General features: G+C 40.5%; 1 protein-coding gene across 47 annotated transcripts in view; it reads right to left on the reverse strand.

Moving 5' to 3' along the window:
* Positions 1-16,666, reverse strand: part of LOC116444642 (ankyrin-2-like) — a 278,123-nt gene that overhangs the window by 47,207 nt on the left and 214,250 nt on the right. For 18 of the 47 annotated variants that reach the window (XM_032110210.1, XM_032110220.1, XM_032110249.1 and 15 more), the window contains 4 exons: positions 11,903-11,975; positions 5,258-5,402; positions 913-1,015; positions 193-296 (listed from right to left, as the gene is read on the reverse strand). In XM_032110210.1, the coding sequence (XP_031966101.1) occupies positions 193-296; positions 913-1,015; positions 5,258-5,402; positions 11,903-11,975 (425 nt within the window). Of the gene's footprint in view, positions 1-192; positions 297-912; positions 1,016-3,586; positions 3,599-5,257; positions 5,403-11,902; positions 11,976-16,666 lie in introns of all 47 variants that reach the window. The other 29 variants (XM_032110205.1, XM_032110209.1, XM_032110208.1 and 26 more) reach the window with 2 other exon arrangements.

The raw sequence follows: 16,666 nt of genomic DNA on the forward strand, positions 1-16,666 counted from the left end.
CTGATTTCAGTGAATAGTCTTGGTATTCAGGCTTGCTTGGTTGTCAGAGCTTAAGAGATGGTAACAATTTATTGACAGCTCCAGGAGGCAATGAATTAAAATACAGCTCCTAGTTAAGCATTAGTTGAAGCTGCTGTCACTGCAGGTACTCTGTTTCTCACTTTCTAGTGTAATGCTAATTGATAGACTCACCCTGAGTGAATAGGGCTGGAGGAAAGAGCCACATTGTCCAAGTTTTCAGGGCCCCAGCTTAAGCGATATGAATTCCTTTCCGCTTCTTTGGCCAGAGTTGTTACCTTGGGAAGCAAAATAAAAACGCCTTTTTACTACAATGAAATCAATTAATGACCGAAGAAATAAGATGTATTTTGCATAGTAGTGCCTAAAGCATTTAAACATTTTTTTAAAAAACAAAGGAGTAGTAATAGCACTAACATATTAGAAACACTTGTGTACCATTTTGTATTTGCTTAAAAAAATCCTATGTTAGTGGTTTCAGTGAAATGAATGCTGTGATTTAACTAAGAAGGCATTTCCTAAATATCTTTTTTTTTTTTTTTTTAACTACAAGCATGTTTCAAGACAGTATCTTTTACGACAATGGCTATAAGTTCGTTACATTCCCTGAATATTTAGCATGACGGCTGTTAGCAACATTCAAACATCAGTTCAAATGGAGAACATTAAGAACACAGTCCCTGTGCTATATTCACACAGCTTATCCGGTTTTTGTTGGAATAGAGTTCAATGCTGCACAGCACAATATGCCATTAAATATGCCTGGAAAACAGAGAGATTTGTACTCAAACAAACAAAGCAGCATACACGACACAGTCTCACCAGAACAATTTGCAGTGCAACCTTTCCCTTTTTTCTATGCAACCAAGAAGAGGGTTTGAGAGGTTTGCTCACCTGCTGGCTGGGGATGACCACGGTGTCGTCGATCATGGCGCTGTCGCGCAGGTAGGAGGCGTGGCTCAGAGTGTGGGACCTGTCGGAACTGAAGGACCGCAGGCTGGGAGGTTGGTAGGATGCCAGAGCAATGCATCAGCAGCACACAGGATGTTGCAAAGGTGTCATGACAGATCGAGTGGGAGAATGAGAAAAGCGTGCTATTAGCAACACCATGCAGCTTCCAGGGGGAGCAGAGCACAGTCAGGGGAAACACAGCTTTACACGCCTGTGTAGTGCCACCTGTCTGACCACGGGCCACAAATTTGCTTCCAAATGCAGAACCTAGAGATTAATCTAGATGGCAGTTTATTTTATACTCACAAATACTTCAGATTTGGCTTTGTGGCATGATGGTTTCCTTCTAATAAAGAGCATTCATTTCCATTAAGTTAGGCTCTTTGGAGAAGTTCTCTGCTGCATCACACAAGCAAACCACTATGGAAAACCAGAATGCTACCACCTGAAGAAAAGCTGGAAAGGCTCTTTCTGAAGCTTCATTAGGACCTACCCTCTCCCCTCAAGCTCTAAGTAAGCCTGACACTGTCCCCTGGAAGGTACACACAGCAAGGTGAAATGCGGCCAGCTGCAAGCTGCTGTGTAAAACAGAATCTTCCTCTGAATGCCAACAGCATCTGCAGGGAGACAGCCCCAATGTGAGCACTGATCTCACTGTAAGCACACACAGCTCTACAGAGCACTGGTTGCTGTAGCAATGAGAGGTGCAAGGCAGTAAATAAGCTGCTTCCAAGCATTCGCTCAGAATGTAACTGCAGTATCCACCAGCAAAAAGCAAAAAAAACCAACAAGTAAGACACCACAGAAGGACATATTCAGGTAAATGGGGTTTCTGCTACCAAATAGCATGAGTTTTGTCCTTTCAATATTCACTAGCTCCGGTGTGACAACAGTGATTTTTAAAAACAGATCATTCACCTTCACTTGTTGTGTGTGTACTCTGTGATGTTGATGTAGACCTTGAGGAATATCATACCCATCACTGAAGGAAGCAGTTCTGTGTTCCTGGCTTACACATCTGTGAGTAGTGCTCATAATGACTAACATGCTGGATCAGAACAATAGGCCGTTTATCCAGGCACACAGAGTTTTAAGGGATAATTCATTTTCAGCAGTTAGCAATAAAAGTCATGCATTCATTACAGACATGAGTTTCAAATGCTTTAAGTGCTTATCAAATACCATCTGATTCAGACCACAGCCTTTTTTCACAATAGCTACATTCACTCAGTACTTTTTGAATCCATTTATAGACACAAATGTTTATCTTATTTTTATTAGAAATACGTGACATTGAAGAATAATCAATGCCATTGATCATTGGCTTATACCAATAGCCTGTGCAGCATTCCAGGTGGATTGTACAAAACTGGAAGTGAAGGCAGGCATTACACAACCATCAGCCTTCAGAAAGCCTTGAGAAAAAAGCAAACCAAAAATGAACTTTTTTTCTTTGGTTGAAGAATGAGCCCCAGTAGCAGACCCCATTTGCCATCATTATCCTGTGTTCATTTCCATGTTTGACACCTCCAGCACACCTCACCCGCAGCTGAGCCATGCAATGCTCATGAGAGAGTCACCATCCAAGCTGTAGGTTCTGCTATTGAGCTAACACCACATCCTGGATAGATACCAAATGAAGGGAAGTCTGAACTGCATTTGGCTGGTTATCCCCAGGGTGATTCTGTCCATCCTCACTGCTACTACCACCCCTACGAGTAGCCCAGTGCTATTCACTGTGTAGTATCCATACGTAAGCTCTCATAAATACATCAGGGGATGGGCTTTATCTGCAGACAGGGTAGGCACACATGACTGAGGTCTGCAGGTAGTTACAAATTTAAATTTCCTGCTACGCTCAATTTAACAGTGGAGCGCTGGACCAGCTCAATGAAGAGCAAGCCAGGAGTTAAAAGGTCTGTGCTGCTCAGACTTAGGAATAAAGGTACTGATTGAAATGACAGTCCACTTACAGACTAAACATGGAATTTACTGTTTATTACTGTCATAAGTATTCAAGAATCCTACTAAATACAAAAAGCTTACCTAAATCAGACACAAGACCAACATCCAAATGGAGATTCTTCTCAAATGTGGTTGATAAATCTGAAGTCTGAAGAGCTGTGGGGCCAATAGCACTCAGCCCCAGAGACAGAACTGTGGAACCCATGAATGCTGCAAAGTTCCTGAACGTAACAGTGTGTCTTGCCTGTGTGCACAGGCCCATATCACCCACCTCTAAGCCCTGAGTAGGGCCCTGGTGGTATCGAGAAAGTAGGAGCAGCATCGCCAAGTTTCTAATCTGCTTGACTGAGGGACTTGCAGTGCACACTCACTTCCCAGCCTAGACAGAGACCTAACAAGCTCTAGTCCAGTTGAACAAATCTCTTGTTTACATGTGTGTATTTACATATGTTCTTTCAGAAGCTGAGAAAAAACCCTGGTGTCACTGGAAACTGTATAAATCAACCTTGAAAATGTTTCCCAACAGCAGCACCATTCCTTTGGTTCTCCAACTCAGCTTTCTGCATACAGCAGGCCTCCAAAGTGGATGAACAGAGACAGGTGCCACAGGAGGAGATAGAGACAACAGGTGTTCATGCTATGCAGTACCTACCTGGGCATGATGCTAATGAAAGCATATGGAAAAGAAAAACATGAAGGGGAGAGAGAAATAAAATAAATAGGGGAGATGGTTACAAATGAAAAATACATGTTTTTAAATCAAATTGTTTAATGCATAAAATTACATGAGTCTAGACTACTAATACTATTTTGCTTTACTGAATTTCCTGAAAAACCAAAGTCATTATAATGCAGTGGAAATCACATTTAAAGGAAATGCAAAACAAATGAAGCAGTCTCTGTGAAAATTCTTAAAATCAGTAACCTTTAGGTGACAGAAGATGAGACCATGGAATTAGAAAACACGTCCTTCTTTCTTGATTTCTCCCTTTAGAATTTTGCTTCATTTCAATATAATTTTGTTTGATACAGGATTTGAAATAATTTTCATACAACACAAAATAAACCACATCAGTGACATGTCAGCGAGAATCTACTGAAATCCACTGACAAGATTTAAACACTAAAATATTCTAAATGGGAGCTTAATGCTTGCCCGCAATCATTTGTAGACAACATCTTAAAATCTAAAAAACTCCCCAACTTTGTTACCATTGAAAGAATAAAAGCCTTTGATTTTAGGCATTCTGATGTAGCTCATAAACTTCCTCTGAGAGTTAAAAAGCCACACAGTCACTTTGTTCTCAGTGGACTCACTGGAACTAAAAACCAACAGAGACTCCAGGCTTGTAGGACCTGAATGATGGGATTTACACATGCTGTGAGGCAAACCAAACTGTTTCCTGACATCCTTTGTTCCAGAAGCAATTCACAGCCTACTCAAGTAAACAGAACGGATCCTACTGATTCCACTGAGCTTCGGAAACACTGCCAGAATAATGACCAAGACTGGAAAATGAGGCAGCTTCAAAATTCTGTTGCCAAGATTTCAACTTTTTGTCTTTTATTCCCTTTAACGTACCCCAGTTCTAAAGGCAGTGAGTCTGGAGACGGTGCCGATTACACCCAGGAATGCCTGGGTGGCTATTCTGAACTAGAACAGTGGGGGTTAATCTGCCAGCTTGAGCCTATACACTATGCTCACTAATGAAGGCTCTCCTTTTGGGAAGGGAACTCCATATTTTTTGTAGACTACAATGACGCTCTCCAAAAAAAAAAATTTAAAAAAAATTAAATCAAAGCTACAGGCATTATTACTCCACAAAGACATCTAGGCTTAAGTTCAACTTGTTAAGATATAAGCAAATCAGTACGTTGTCTGGACTGAACACAGAAATGTTTCTGTTTTACTATTATTACAGTTGTGTCAGTAGAAGGACAATTATTCTCTTTCCTGCTAATTCAGTCATGAGCAATCAGAAAGAGTGGATGTGCTTGCTGACAATATACTCACTGCCAATCCAGTGCAGAGTGACCAAGTCCATTGCTCTTCTCCTGATATCTTGAGCCAGTAAACCACTCCAAAAAGTCAGCTCACCTGATGCTCAAAGCCCTGTCCACCCATCCCCTGACTTGTGACAGCAGAAGATGAAGACGACCACACCTTCCTCCTGCAAAGTGGTGACTGCCCTTCTGACACACTGAGTAAACAAATGCTGACCAGTGCACCCCAAGCAGAGAGACCCTGCAAAGGGATTTCACACACTTATAGCAAAACAGGCGCAGAATTGTCATGACAAAAGTTATGTATCCGGGCAAATACCTGTCCGAGCGTCCTCCTTCCAAGCTGTACCTCAGGTAGTTCATTCCATCTAAGAACTGGCTGCTCGGCAAAGAGTCATCTCCCAGTTCCCGGAGGTCTTCTGGCCTAAGGTACTCCCCTCCATCTCCTGTCATTGTGTCATCACCTGTCAATCAATCACACAAGGGATAAGCGCGCACACGCGTTTGATTCCATTGGCGTGTCAGGATCTAACAGCTGCGTAGCACAATGAACAGGAAGGCCTTTTCCACTCAGGAAACACTGCAAACCACAAGCAATGCATTTAATGAAACTGGCACATCAAGCAAGATACTTTAGAAAATAAAATTTCAATCAAGGCAATTAATGAATTAGATTTCATACATTTTTTGCTGTTGCACACACTGGCAAGGGGCACGTTTCTTTGCTATGCTCTAAAGCATGGTCTTTCTGCTCCTTAATCCATTTCAGCTTTCTGGACACAGCTACACTGCATCCCAGCCTGACAGTTTATGGCTAAATATTATTTGACTGTAATCTACATGTTTTCAGATGAAAACATATTTTCTGTAGCCTTAGGCCTTATAGTTGCAAGGGCTAATTTAAACTCTACTATCCAAACTCCATATCATATGAGGCTCTGTCACCCATATTCCAACATCTTTCTGTGATCAGCAACAAAATTCGTATTTCTAGGACATGACAACATCCAGAAACTGGAAATAAGCTCACTTGCATCGATGGGAATGATCATAATCCATAATGAACGATCGTGGGTTATCTGACACAGTTACCTTTACGCATATACTCTGAATAATGAAATTTAATCCTTTTTTTTCAGGTCCAAAATTCTTTTCCCCAGGAAATTCTGTCTATATGAAGTCACAGTTTGCTTTTCCCCAGCAGAATAACAAAACACATTCCATTGCCAAGCAACGTGTAGATGTTTCTTTTCATTCCCACTTGCAAGACGCTTCCTCTCCACAGTTTTTGCCTGGATATTTCAGTCATTTTCCCGCTGGTAAATTAGTGCTGTATGAGCCTGCCAGAGGCTTGGTGTGACCCACAGAGCCACACAACATGACCCCAGGCCACCAAGAGCTTCAACCCTTCTCATTTTCTAGGCAGTGTGGGCAAACTGAAGCTCATCTTGATACTTGTTTTCACAAAACAAATCAAGCTGTTTTTTCTAGCTTGAAGTTTCAGCTAAGAAATAAATAATTTATTATTTTTAATCTAAAACTAAGTAAACGTTGGGGGGGGTTATGGTTTTTATGCATACACAAATATTATGTGTAAAAATGAGTCTTGAATCTTTTCAGTATAACAACAAAAACTCTTGAAAATTCCGTCTGCCCACATTAAGAGGGAGAAACTGGGCACAGTTTCACAGAAAACAATAAAATGCATTTAATCATTTCATGTTTCCTGTCTTCTGACAGATGATGCCTCCTGTTTCCTGGGAATGTCACATTAAAAAGCACAGGGCTTAGTGAAAACTTGGAAGATAATAAGCCAATGCTGTTAATCAAACAGTAAAAGGAATTTCAAGTTATATTTCAAATAAACTAGACAATTATAATCATGCCAGACATTCCATTTATAATAGAAACAAAGGCAAAATCTTCACCACTTTCATCACACCCACAACCTTCAAAAAAAAAAACCCAAAAAAACACCCCAAATCCAAAGTCTCCTCTGATTTCAGCTTTGGCCTCTCATCTGAGAGTTGTCAATAGCGGGGCTAAGTCGCAGTGTTTGATGTGATGGGACATCTGCAAACAGTAACCAGACCATGCACGGATATCTCGCAATAGCAGGCGAGATCTGAGGGAGCTCCCCACCAACCCCCTGTGCCCTTCCAGCTTCCCTTCCTGAGATGAACACCCCAAACACGCAGTGCCTCCTAGCAGATGAAGAGAAAAAATAGGTAGTTAAGTCTAAATGACTGCATGTTCAGCTGACCTAGGGCTTCCTGACACAGCAGATCTTACCAGATGGTTGCTCTGTGGCGATACAGGAACTGCCCTTTTTCATCATGCCAGAAACAATCCGTCTGCCATCTCATTCCCCATCAAATTATTGCCAGGAACATTTCCACCACTTACTAACCACTTTGTGACAAATATAACCCTTGACATTGATGCTCCATGGTTTGCAGTGGCCATCTATGAATTTGCAAAATTGCAAAATAAAACTGCTGTAAGAGAACTGCTCTGGAATTGTTTCTCACAAAACACAGATAAAGTATAGACAAAATTTTACAATAAAACAGTAAAGAAAAGGGGGCTGTGTCAAACTGCCAGAAATTGCTTTTAATAGCTATTTTTAAAGCCAGATACAGTTATATGAGTTTGCCAAAGTTATTGCTTTCTCTGCAGCATGCAGATAAGTCTAAAGCTCACCACAGAAGTGTTGCAGATGGAGAAAAGACGACCACGGCAATAACAATTTTTATGGAATATATATTCCATAACTGCAGAGTTTCTCTGACACTTTGTTTGGACACCTTCACTTCCCTAAGTCAATCCTCTATTTAGTGGCCCACGCTTGAAGCTTCCCTGGATTACAGTTTGGCTAATGCTTTAACTTTCTTCATTTTTACCCAGACAGGAAAGCGAGATTTCATGTGTGGTTTCAGATACCGATACATGACTTAAAATCAATCATCATGTCAGCTATTGGGAGCTTAGGGCAGCACTCACAGAATGGCAGAAGGTGAAGCACATCTCAAAAAAAAGAAGCGTACTTTGACTCTCAAGGACCTCTGGGTCCTTGATTTTGTTTTCTTGAATATTAACCTGTCACAAAACGGTGACAAAATACCACAGGTGGCTACTGTGGTATTTAGGAAGTTATGTTGGATCTAGGTAAGAAAAAATAAAAGATCAAACTATCCCTACATCCCTAAGCCATGGAAGCTTTACTTCTGTAAATCAACATCCTGGGGCTACATTTTATACTACTGGTTATAAAGTGCTTCATTTAGAGGGTGAATTAATTCAGCCGTGCTATTCTAAATTTACTGTGTTTCAATGTGCAGCAACAGCAACTTAAGTCTAACCAAGAACAATTCCTGGCTGCAACTTCAACTTCCAGTTTTAATTAAAGAAATTAAGTTTTCCCACTAATTCAGGTGCTTCTTCAGAGGAATTAAGTGCATGTACAACAGGAGTGGATTCTGCCCAGACCTAGCTGCTCATTTCTCATACATATCCAGCAGCATTAGCCACTCCAAGGCCATGTGTGGGGGCAGTCAGGAAATTCACTGTTGTATTTAAGCACTGTGGGGGTTTTTCTTTCTAATCAGAAATGTGATGCAGCCAGATATAGGATCAGCTATGAACTGCTTTCTGGAATCCAATAGTCCTGAAACAATGCAGCAGTTCACAGATACAACACCTTGTCCACAAACACTGCACAGGACAACCTTTGTTTATCCCTTCTCTGCAATTGCAGTGTCAGCACTAATTACAGCTTGCTGTGAATAGACTTTCCTGGCTGCCATCTCAGGCCATGCTGCTCCTGACAGTGGTGTTTCATCCTCGACTTCAGCCTTTCTAGTCCCTTGTGCCTGCAAAAGTTGTCTGTCTGGAAAATAACTCATCAGGACAAAAAAAAGAGATTCATTTTCAGACAGATCAGTTCTCCAGGCTGGGTCACCACATGATGAAACATTTGTGCTGCCAGGATTGAGGATGTGGGGAAGCATGGTTAGAGCTTGACAACTTCTGCAGCAGCCAGAACTTGGTCTCAAACAGACAGTGAAACTACAGCTTTTGAAAATTAACTGGTGATGAGGAGACTCAAAAAGAAACAAATGAGAGCTCTTGAACAATCTGTTTTACTGGTTGTCTTATCTCTCTACAGTACTACACTTACTGCACTATCTCCCGTGGGAGTCTCAAAGACAAACGATTTCAACGACTGTTGGTTTGTGCAGCTCTTCTGCTGGACTCAACCCTAACAAAAATACTTGCCTGTGCTTAACTTCATTAATTCTGTAGACATCACTTAAATGCATTTCACAAGATGTTTTGCAGTAATTTCTCTTTACTGCTCTAAGGATCCCTCAGGTGCAAAATGGTTCTTTTGCAGTGGCACCTTTAAAGCAACTGAACTTTGCAGCAGTACAGGCAAGGCAGATAAAATGATAAAAACGTACAGGGTTTTTAGTGCAACTTTATCCACACCGAGCATTTCTGCTGGCAGAGGTACATGTTGCACAAACTACACCACTTAACAGCTCTGCCTATGGGAGTCTGTAGCGCAATACCCATGAATGGGGATCAAATGCCATTTTAAATAAAAAATATAATGCGATTCTGTTCAAAAGATAGATGTGGTTTTGCAGGTACCATAAAAGGTAAAGAATTCTGAATAATAATTCAGTGGATAAACAAAAAAATGCTGCATGAAAATTGAAGAAGAATTAGTGGGACTCTTGGTCCATTCAAGACATTTTAAAATAGCCTACACAGAGCAGGACCTTCCATACCAAGCTATTTGATGGATATTTGTCTTTTATTTCACACTGCTAAGACTGGATTTTAGGAATACAAATACTACATTAACAACAAGACAGCAGACAATTATGGAATATAACTATCTTCCAAGCAAAATGCAAAATACTTATTACCAGTGATGAATATGCTCCACAATGGGACCTGAAATACTTCTTTGCTCAAGTACTCTCGTGTTCAACTTGGTAATTATATAAATACAGCTGGCAGGTTTGCAGCAGCACATCGATTTATTTCAGAACATACTGTGTCACTTGAAAGAACACAGCATCACCGAAACCTTACTGCTAGCCTCTTATAAAGCTACACCACCACTGAAAGGTACATCCTCTTCATTTAAAAAGTTTTGCAGCCTTCCTGTCCCAAGCTGTTTTAAGTTGCTATGACAAGCACCATCCACGTTAGGAGTTCTTGCAGTGAATGCTAATTCAAAGCACTGGAGAGCATTAGTCATGCAGGACAGCCCCTTCAAGTTCTGCCAACATACTCAAGATAGAGGTAATAAATCTGAGATTTTCTCGCTTCCCTTCTTCCTCCCACCTTGCAGGAAACATGCACTCAGCCACACTTCAAAAGTAACAGAGGGGAGTAGTGTTAGGCACCCAGATTATGCAAATTTGTGTTGTTTCAACACAAAAAATAAACCAGTCGGAGTTAAACAAAAAGAGAAAGTCTGTAGGTCTTACTCCATGAACTCCTGCTAACAGCACCCGTGCCACTATATGCTTCCCCATCACTGAAGGGTTCATCATCAGAGTGTTTAAAGGCTGTACAACACACAAATTCTTTTGAGAACAAGGAACACCCTGGATTAATCCTGTAGAAGCAGGAAGACATACTAGGCTTTGTGGATTTAAAGATGATTCAATGGTAGATCAAAAGATTAGGAGAAAACTCAAAAAGGTGAACGTAAGGCAAAAGCAATTTAAAGGCAATTCAACATAGTAATTACACAAGCAGTTGAATGTTTCTCAATCAGAGACAAAACAAAATAATATCACTGGTCATGATGCAGCAGAAAGTAATTGGCTGTGAATCACACTTGTTTGCTTTTGCATTTTAAAACAAAAGGTTGCATCTGGAGCCTAAGCATCATATTTTCTCAAGAGCATAACTCATTTATCAGCATAAATCCCATTTCTAAAAGCAATACAAGAACTTGTAATTAATGAATGCCATTAACTTCGTGCGCCATTTAGAACCACAAGTGCATCTGTGTTCTCTGTAAAAGAACAACACCAACCCTGTAACCCGAGTTTCCAAATTCCCAGGACTTTCTGGAAATTACTCACTCAACACATTATTTGCACGAAATAATAACAACCACCATAAAATCGCGCACATAGGATATCGTAATATTAACACTGCCAAGTGTAAAAAGGAACATAGAAAATCCTTCCAAATGTGTTTGTATTTATTACTACTGTTGTGACTGAAATTTCTAAGTCGTCACTGCAAACTCTTAGAAAGGGATGGTTTTAGGCCATTTCTGTGATTCTGAGCCGTATAAAAGTGTGATACTTTATCACTCCTCCCAGAAGTTCACAGAAACCTTCTTGGGATGCAGCTAAGCAGCACAACACACGCCTTCTGTCTGTACATGCAAAGGCCTCTGAAACCCAAGTACCAAACTTACTAGCATCTTGTTACTTTTTATCATGCCATGTGTCTCCTTGAGTCCCATGTGCCAAAAGCTCCCTCAAGGGAATGTTCTCCTCACCCTCCACACCTTATGCATCTTCTTACACAAATGTTTCCAATTAGGCAAAATTCCTAGATATTTGTATCTGATACAGGTGGCACAGATCCAAAAAAATTACTGTTCGGATTCCTCTTTATGGGAGGGTCAAAGCCAGCTTTGTGACAGCTCTACACTGAAATTTTAAAACCCATTGGGAAATGTTCCCATTTGCCAATTTGGTTCAGATAAGCTTTTTCTGAAAAAGATGTAGGAGCTCAGGATTTTGTTTTGTGTCAAATTTTGGCATCTTTATGCAAATACCATAATGATTACATCATTAAAAAAAGAACTTCATTTCAAGCACAGCAAAAGGAAGATGTCAGAGTACTCAAGCACCTTCTTGAGCCTATGAAACAGGTTACATAGGTGATATGGAAGAGGAATTTACCAAAAATCGCTCACCTTCTTCATCTGACACATCCAGGACCTCAGTCATTGTCTCGGGTACATTTAGCTTGTGCTTCTCTGTTATAGTCTGCAAAGACAAAATCAGTCCTCAAATTAAACACCAAACAGAAGAGCAAAGTTTACAGCAGTGTTATTTTCAACAGAGACAGCAGTGGGACTGTGCTGAGGCATTTCATAACCTGTTTCCCCTTCCCCTAGCTTTCATTGTCATCTTTATTCCAGAAGCTCCTATTCTCAGTGCTGCATAAGGTAACATTTCTTCTGGCAGAAAAGTACAAAAACATGAGATAATGAGCTGGTCAGAGGAATAAAATTCATTTATAAATGGTGCATGTAGAACAATTCAGCTCAATGTTTCCAAGACAATTTTAAAATGAATTAGGTAATGTCTACAAAAGAGCTTCAGAAAGTTGTATGTGGCATATGGAAATTATTAAATTGTAAAGCATTTAGAAATGAAGTTATGAATGATGTGAAATTCCTAAACTAAAAAAGGATGTGAAGGATTTACACAGATCACTTGAAACATGTCTCCCCCATCTCCAGAAAAAGGCGACTGCAGTGCATATTAATGATATCCTTTTCATAAATCACATGTATTCCCGCAAAAGCACATACACATCAGAGAAAAAAAAAGTTGTTTGAAGATTTTTAAACATTTTGTGCACCTAAGAGCTTAAAATATTGTGAAGCAAGGCAAGTATGGACTGAGGAATAGTGGGAGGATTCTGGTTAAATATCAGAGCACAGAGCAGGAAAACACTGGAAGTTTTTTTTTAAATATAATTTTATCTTCATAAATGACTTCTGGGAGGACACAAATGTCCAGAGGTGCTGGACCAAGAATGGGGACATCCTTTCAGCATCCAGATTCGGATTGGAGAAGGAGATGAACATCATGAGAGAAATTGTAGGAAGTGCGAGATGGAAAAAAGTTGCCTGCAGGCAACTCTTCGGTGTGTTACGATACAGGGGACAAAATACCAAGGGCTTCAAAAGGAGCAGTGATCAGAAGTGCCTTAGTCAAAACCAAAAAGCACCGATTTCCCTGGCTCCACCTAGCCGAGCTGGGGAGCTGCGGAGGGCAGCTGGCACACGGCCCTTAAGGATGTGTGGGAGCACAGGTGCCCCTCTGGCATGGAGAGGAGTGCCAGGAGGCCACGTGTCTCCCCTGAGAAACCCCCTCTGAGGCAGGGCTCACTCCCTGCTACAGATACCGTCTATTGTGCATAAATTAACATACATGCAAAGGAGTGAAAGCATTTCATGTGAGGGATAATTAAATCAGCCAAACCCTGAGCCCCTTATGCAATAGTGTTTTGGGAAAATGCCTGCTGATATCAAGCAGCGAAGTCAATAGCAGCTTTTGTTGCAAAAAACTTTCTAGTTATTTCCTGATCCTGTTACGTACTACTCTGTTTCTAACAAAGTGACAAAGCCAGCATTCTTGCTTATTGTAAAATACTGCACTTTCATAAATAACTAAGTTACCGACCGTGTAATTACTTTGGAAATTTGTTTTAAAAGTCTGATTTACATTTCTGAAATCTATTTAACTGTGACAGCAGTTCCAGTTTACGCTCCTGAGGTACAGGGAAAGAACAATGCCCTTTGCCTCAATTGGCAATCCCAATTAGGCTCCTAAATTCACTCTTCCCATGAGTAAAAACAACTAATTATTTCTGTTGCAGCAGAACACATGTTCGGGATTGCAAATTAGTTTCTATTCACCAAATGCCCCCACCACCATGACTGACTTTTCCCCCGTATTCCCACGGCTTTCCTGGGATAGAAATGTCAGGCAGCAGCGGGGTGACAAGGCCAGCGATGACAGATGGGGAGGTGCTGTCATTCAGGTGGCACTGACTTTGTCTCTTCAACACCAGAGTTAACAAATAAGTTCAGCAATCAACTAAGTTAAAGCACAAGCTGCAGGTAGAGAGGATCACTGTCCACTTTTCTATTACCTAGGCCACCAAGGTTTATTGACCATTACAGCCATCTGTTAGTTACTTAGGTTTTTACAGGCCCCCATAGAAAAACACCCTGGTCTCTAAGGCTTGCAGACCTTATTATCTATTTACAGGGAAGCAAGGATACTTTATTGGTTTACTGACTTTGCATCAGTAAGAAAAAAATTACTACATAATTTAACAATCGAAACAAAGCTTGGAAAAGAGATTCCAAAGTGTGTGTGCGCACAGGCACATTACGGAAGAACAAAACCTCTTCAATGCCATCTTTGGAACACGGAACTCAGCAAGAATCGTTAATTCTACTTAATTCTTAATTCTACTTAATCATTAACTCTACATTAATTCTAATCCACACAACTTCTGCTGGGAATTAATGCTTTTAAAGGAACTTTCAATGTGATATTAGATTTTTTTTAATTGATAGGCACATCAAATACTCTCAAAATTTAAAATCCGTATCTAGCCCCACGAACGGCCTACATGGAAAATTGCTCAGTGTGTTTCTCAAACTCCCTACTGTTTAGTACCACTGAGAATTTCATTATGGAGTTTACTTAAGGCTTCTGTATTTGAACCTTCCGTTGTAAGGCCAGATTTTCATCAGGTGGCATAGAATAATTCAAATATATAATTCAGGTATATAAACCCAAATGTGCTTTCAGCAATGACTTACTCACACAGCAGCATACTGTAAACAACCAGAAAGCTCCTCATATATTCATCCGACCACAGGAAGACTATGCTTGTTTGTATAAACGGCCCCAAACTTAATTGCATAGCAAACCCCCGAAAGTCCAGTTTGTTCTGATTTATTTCCCGATGCTCTCTAATCTTTCAGTAAAAAAAGTGCACTTTATTCTATCTATTGCTTTATACTCATGTGGCTCCACTAATAACAGCACTAATGCAAGTAAGAGGAAGATTTGTTCCAAGTTAGAGCAAAGAAAGGCTTTGGCACTGGAGATCTTTTCCTCATCTCAAGTGCCAGTGACTTGAATATCAATCAAGCATCGGGCTGTGTAACATCCTTGGTGCAGGGCTCAGCCCAGCCTCAGAGAAGGAGGTAGCTATGGTGACAGCACCTTCTCTCAGGGCTCAATGCTGCGCTTACGTTTGGCAACATCAACCTTACCATCTGGAGAACCTGACCGCAGAGAGCGCCTGCTACTTACCCCTCCTTTTCAGGACTTGTTCTAAATCACGTTTCATCAACATCCCCCACCGCAAACACCACCATTCCATATATCCCTAAGGTACAAGGGTTAGATGAAGTCATAGCTGGAGAATCTGCTGAGTTTATCGAGGGCTCCCACCTGACTTTTAAAATATGCAGACACAGATGAGGATTTCAGATTTCTCTTACGTGCAAGCATTAAAGGTCAGCTCTGCAAGTAAGCTTCAGTACTTGATTCAGTCCTAAACCCCAGGAATGAGTTAGCCGGTAGGAAAAAAGATTAATCCTCAGTGTTTAAAGAAATATTTATCCAAAGTAAATAATTCCCAGGTGTCTTTTCATAGCACAATTCCTATTATTTCAAAGATATAACACTTATGTGAGACAAGGTACAAGTTTGTACAGTGAAACACAGTGTAAATGAGAAAGCAAGTTACTGCTGAAATCAAACAATAAATTATAAACATGTACCAGGACACAGCACAGAAGATGTGACAAAGGTGTCCTCTGAAGCTTAAAAATATAAGAGCTAAAGTTTCTCAAAACAATTTCCCTAGGTTTTATTGTCCTAAATTTCTGATTAGATACATGTTTATGCACATATATGTGTGATGTGCTATACGATTAAACAAGAAGTAATAACAACAGAAACACAGAGTCCTTATTAAGAGACTTCTGGAATTACACTGGAATTCCTTCTCCAAACCTGACTCAGCCTGATCTTTGCAGGTCATTAATAAATTATGACTCATTCTATTTGCAACCTTATGCCAAGTTATCTTTATTGCCTCTTCCTTGGCTCATATCAAGTGGGATTTGCTGTCAACATGCAACAAAACCGAAATTATTTTTCCATTTCTTTACAAGAGATTCTGGATTTCTTCTCTACTTCTAACCCTCTCCATGACTGAACAGCAGCATCTTTTTAACAATCTGTGGATTTTTACAGCTCTGAGCTCCTAAATGTCATCTAGAGCGAATGGATTTTCTACAATGCTAATCTTGCATTAAAAAAAAATTAAAATAAAATGAAAAAGCATGACCTTACAGCAGTGTTTCAAGATAAATGCAGTAACCAAGATTTAAATTAACCTAATTCCTTTAATTATGTGCTTTTTCTAACGTTCTCCCTTCTGACCTGGTATGACGTTTCTAGACAGGAGGTAAACGTGCAAGAAGGGAAAACCTTCCCCTCCCTGGGTGTCCCAACAGATCCACTTTTCCTGGCTTAAACCACCTTACTGATGCTGAGCACACACCAGTCACGAACCCTGACACCAAAATACAGACTCCAAGAGTGTGGAGCACTGAGAGGACTGAGCCTGTACGGAAACATTCCTCTGCATTTTGGAAAACAGGATCTGTTTGAACTGGAAGTGACTTGAGTAAGAAGATGATGGATGTGATTCACAGCCATTCAGTGAGCCTCACTAGGTTTGGCTCCAGGCCACAGCTGGTACAGTCCCAACATAGAGATGCTGCAAGGATTGAGCCTCAGGAGGTGTCAAAAGCATGGAGATGTAAGGCCAGATGGGAAAGGCGAAGTGTAAAGAGAAACAGGGCAGGATCTAAACAACAATGCACAAACTTCTGGAAAGTCTGGGTTTG

This window comes from Corvus moneduloides, chromosome 5, assembly GCF_009650955.1.
Source record: "Corvus moneduloides isolate bCorMon1 chromosome 5, bCorMon1.pri, whole genome shotgun sequence".
Lineage (NCBI taxonomy): Eukaryota > Metazoa > Chordata > Aves > Passeriformes > Corvidae > Corvus > Corvus moneduloides.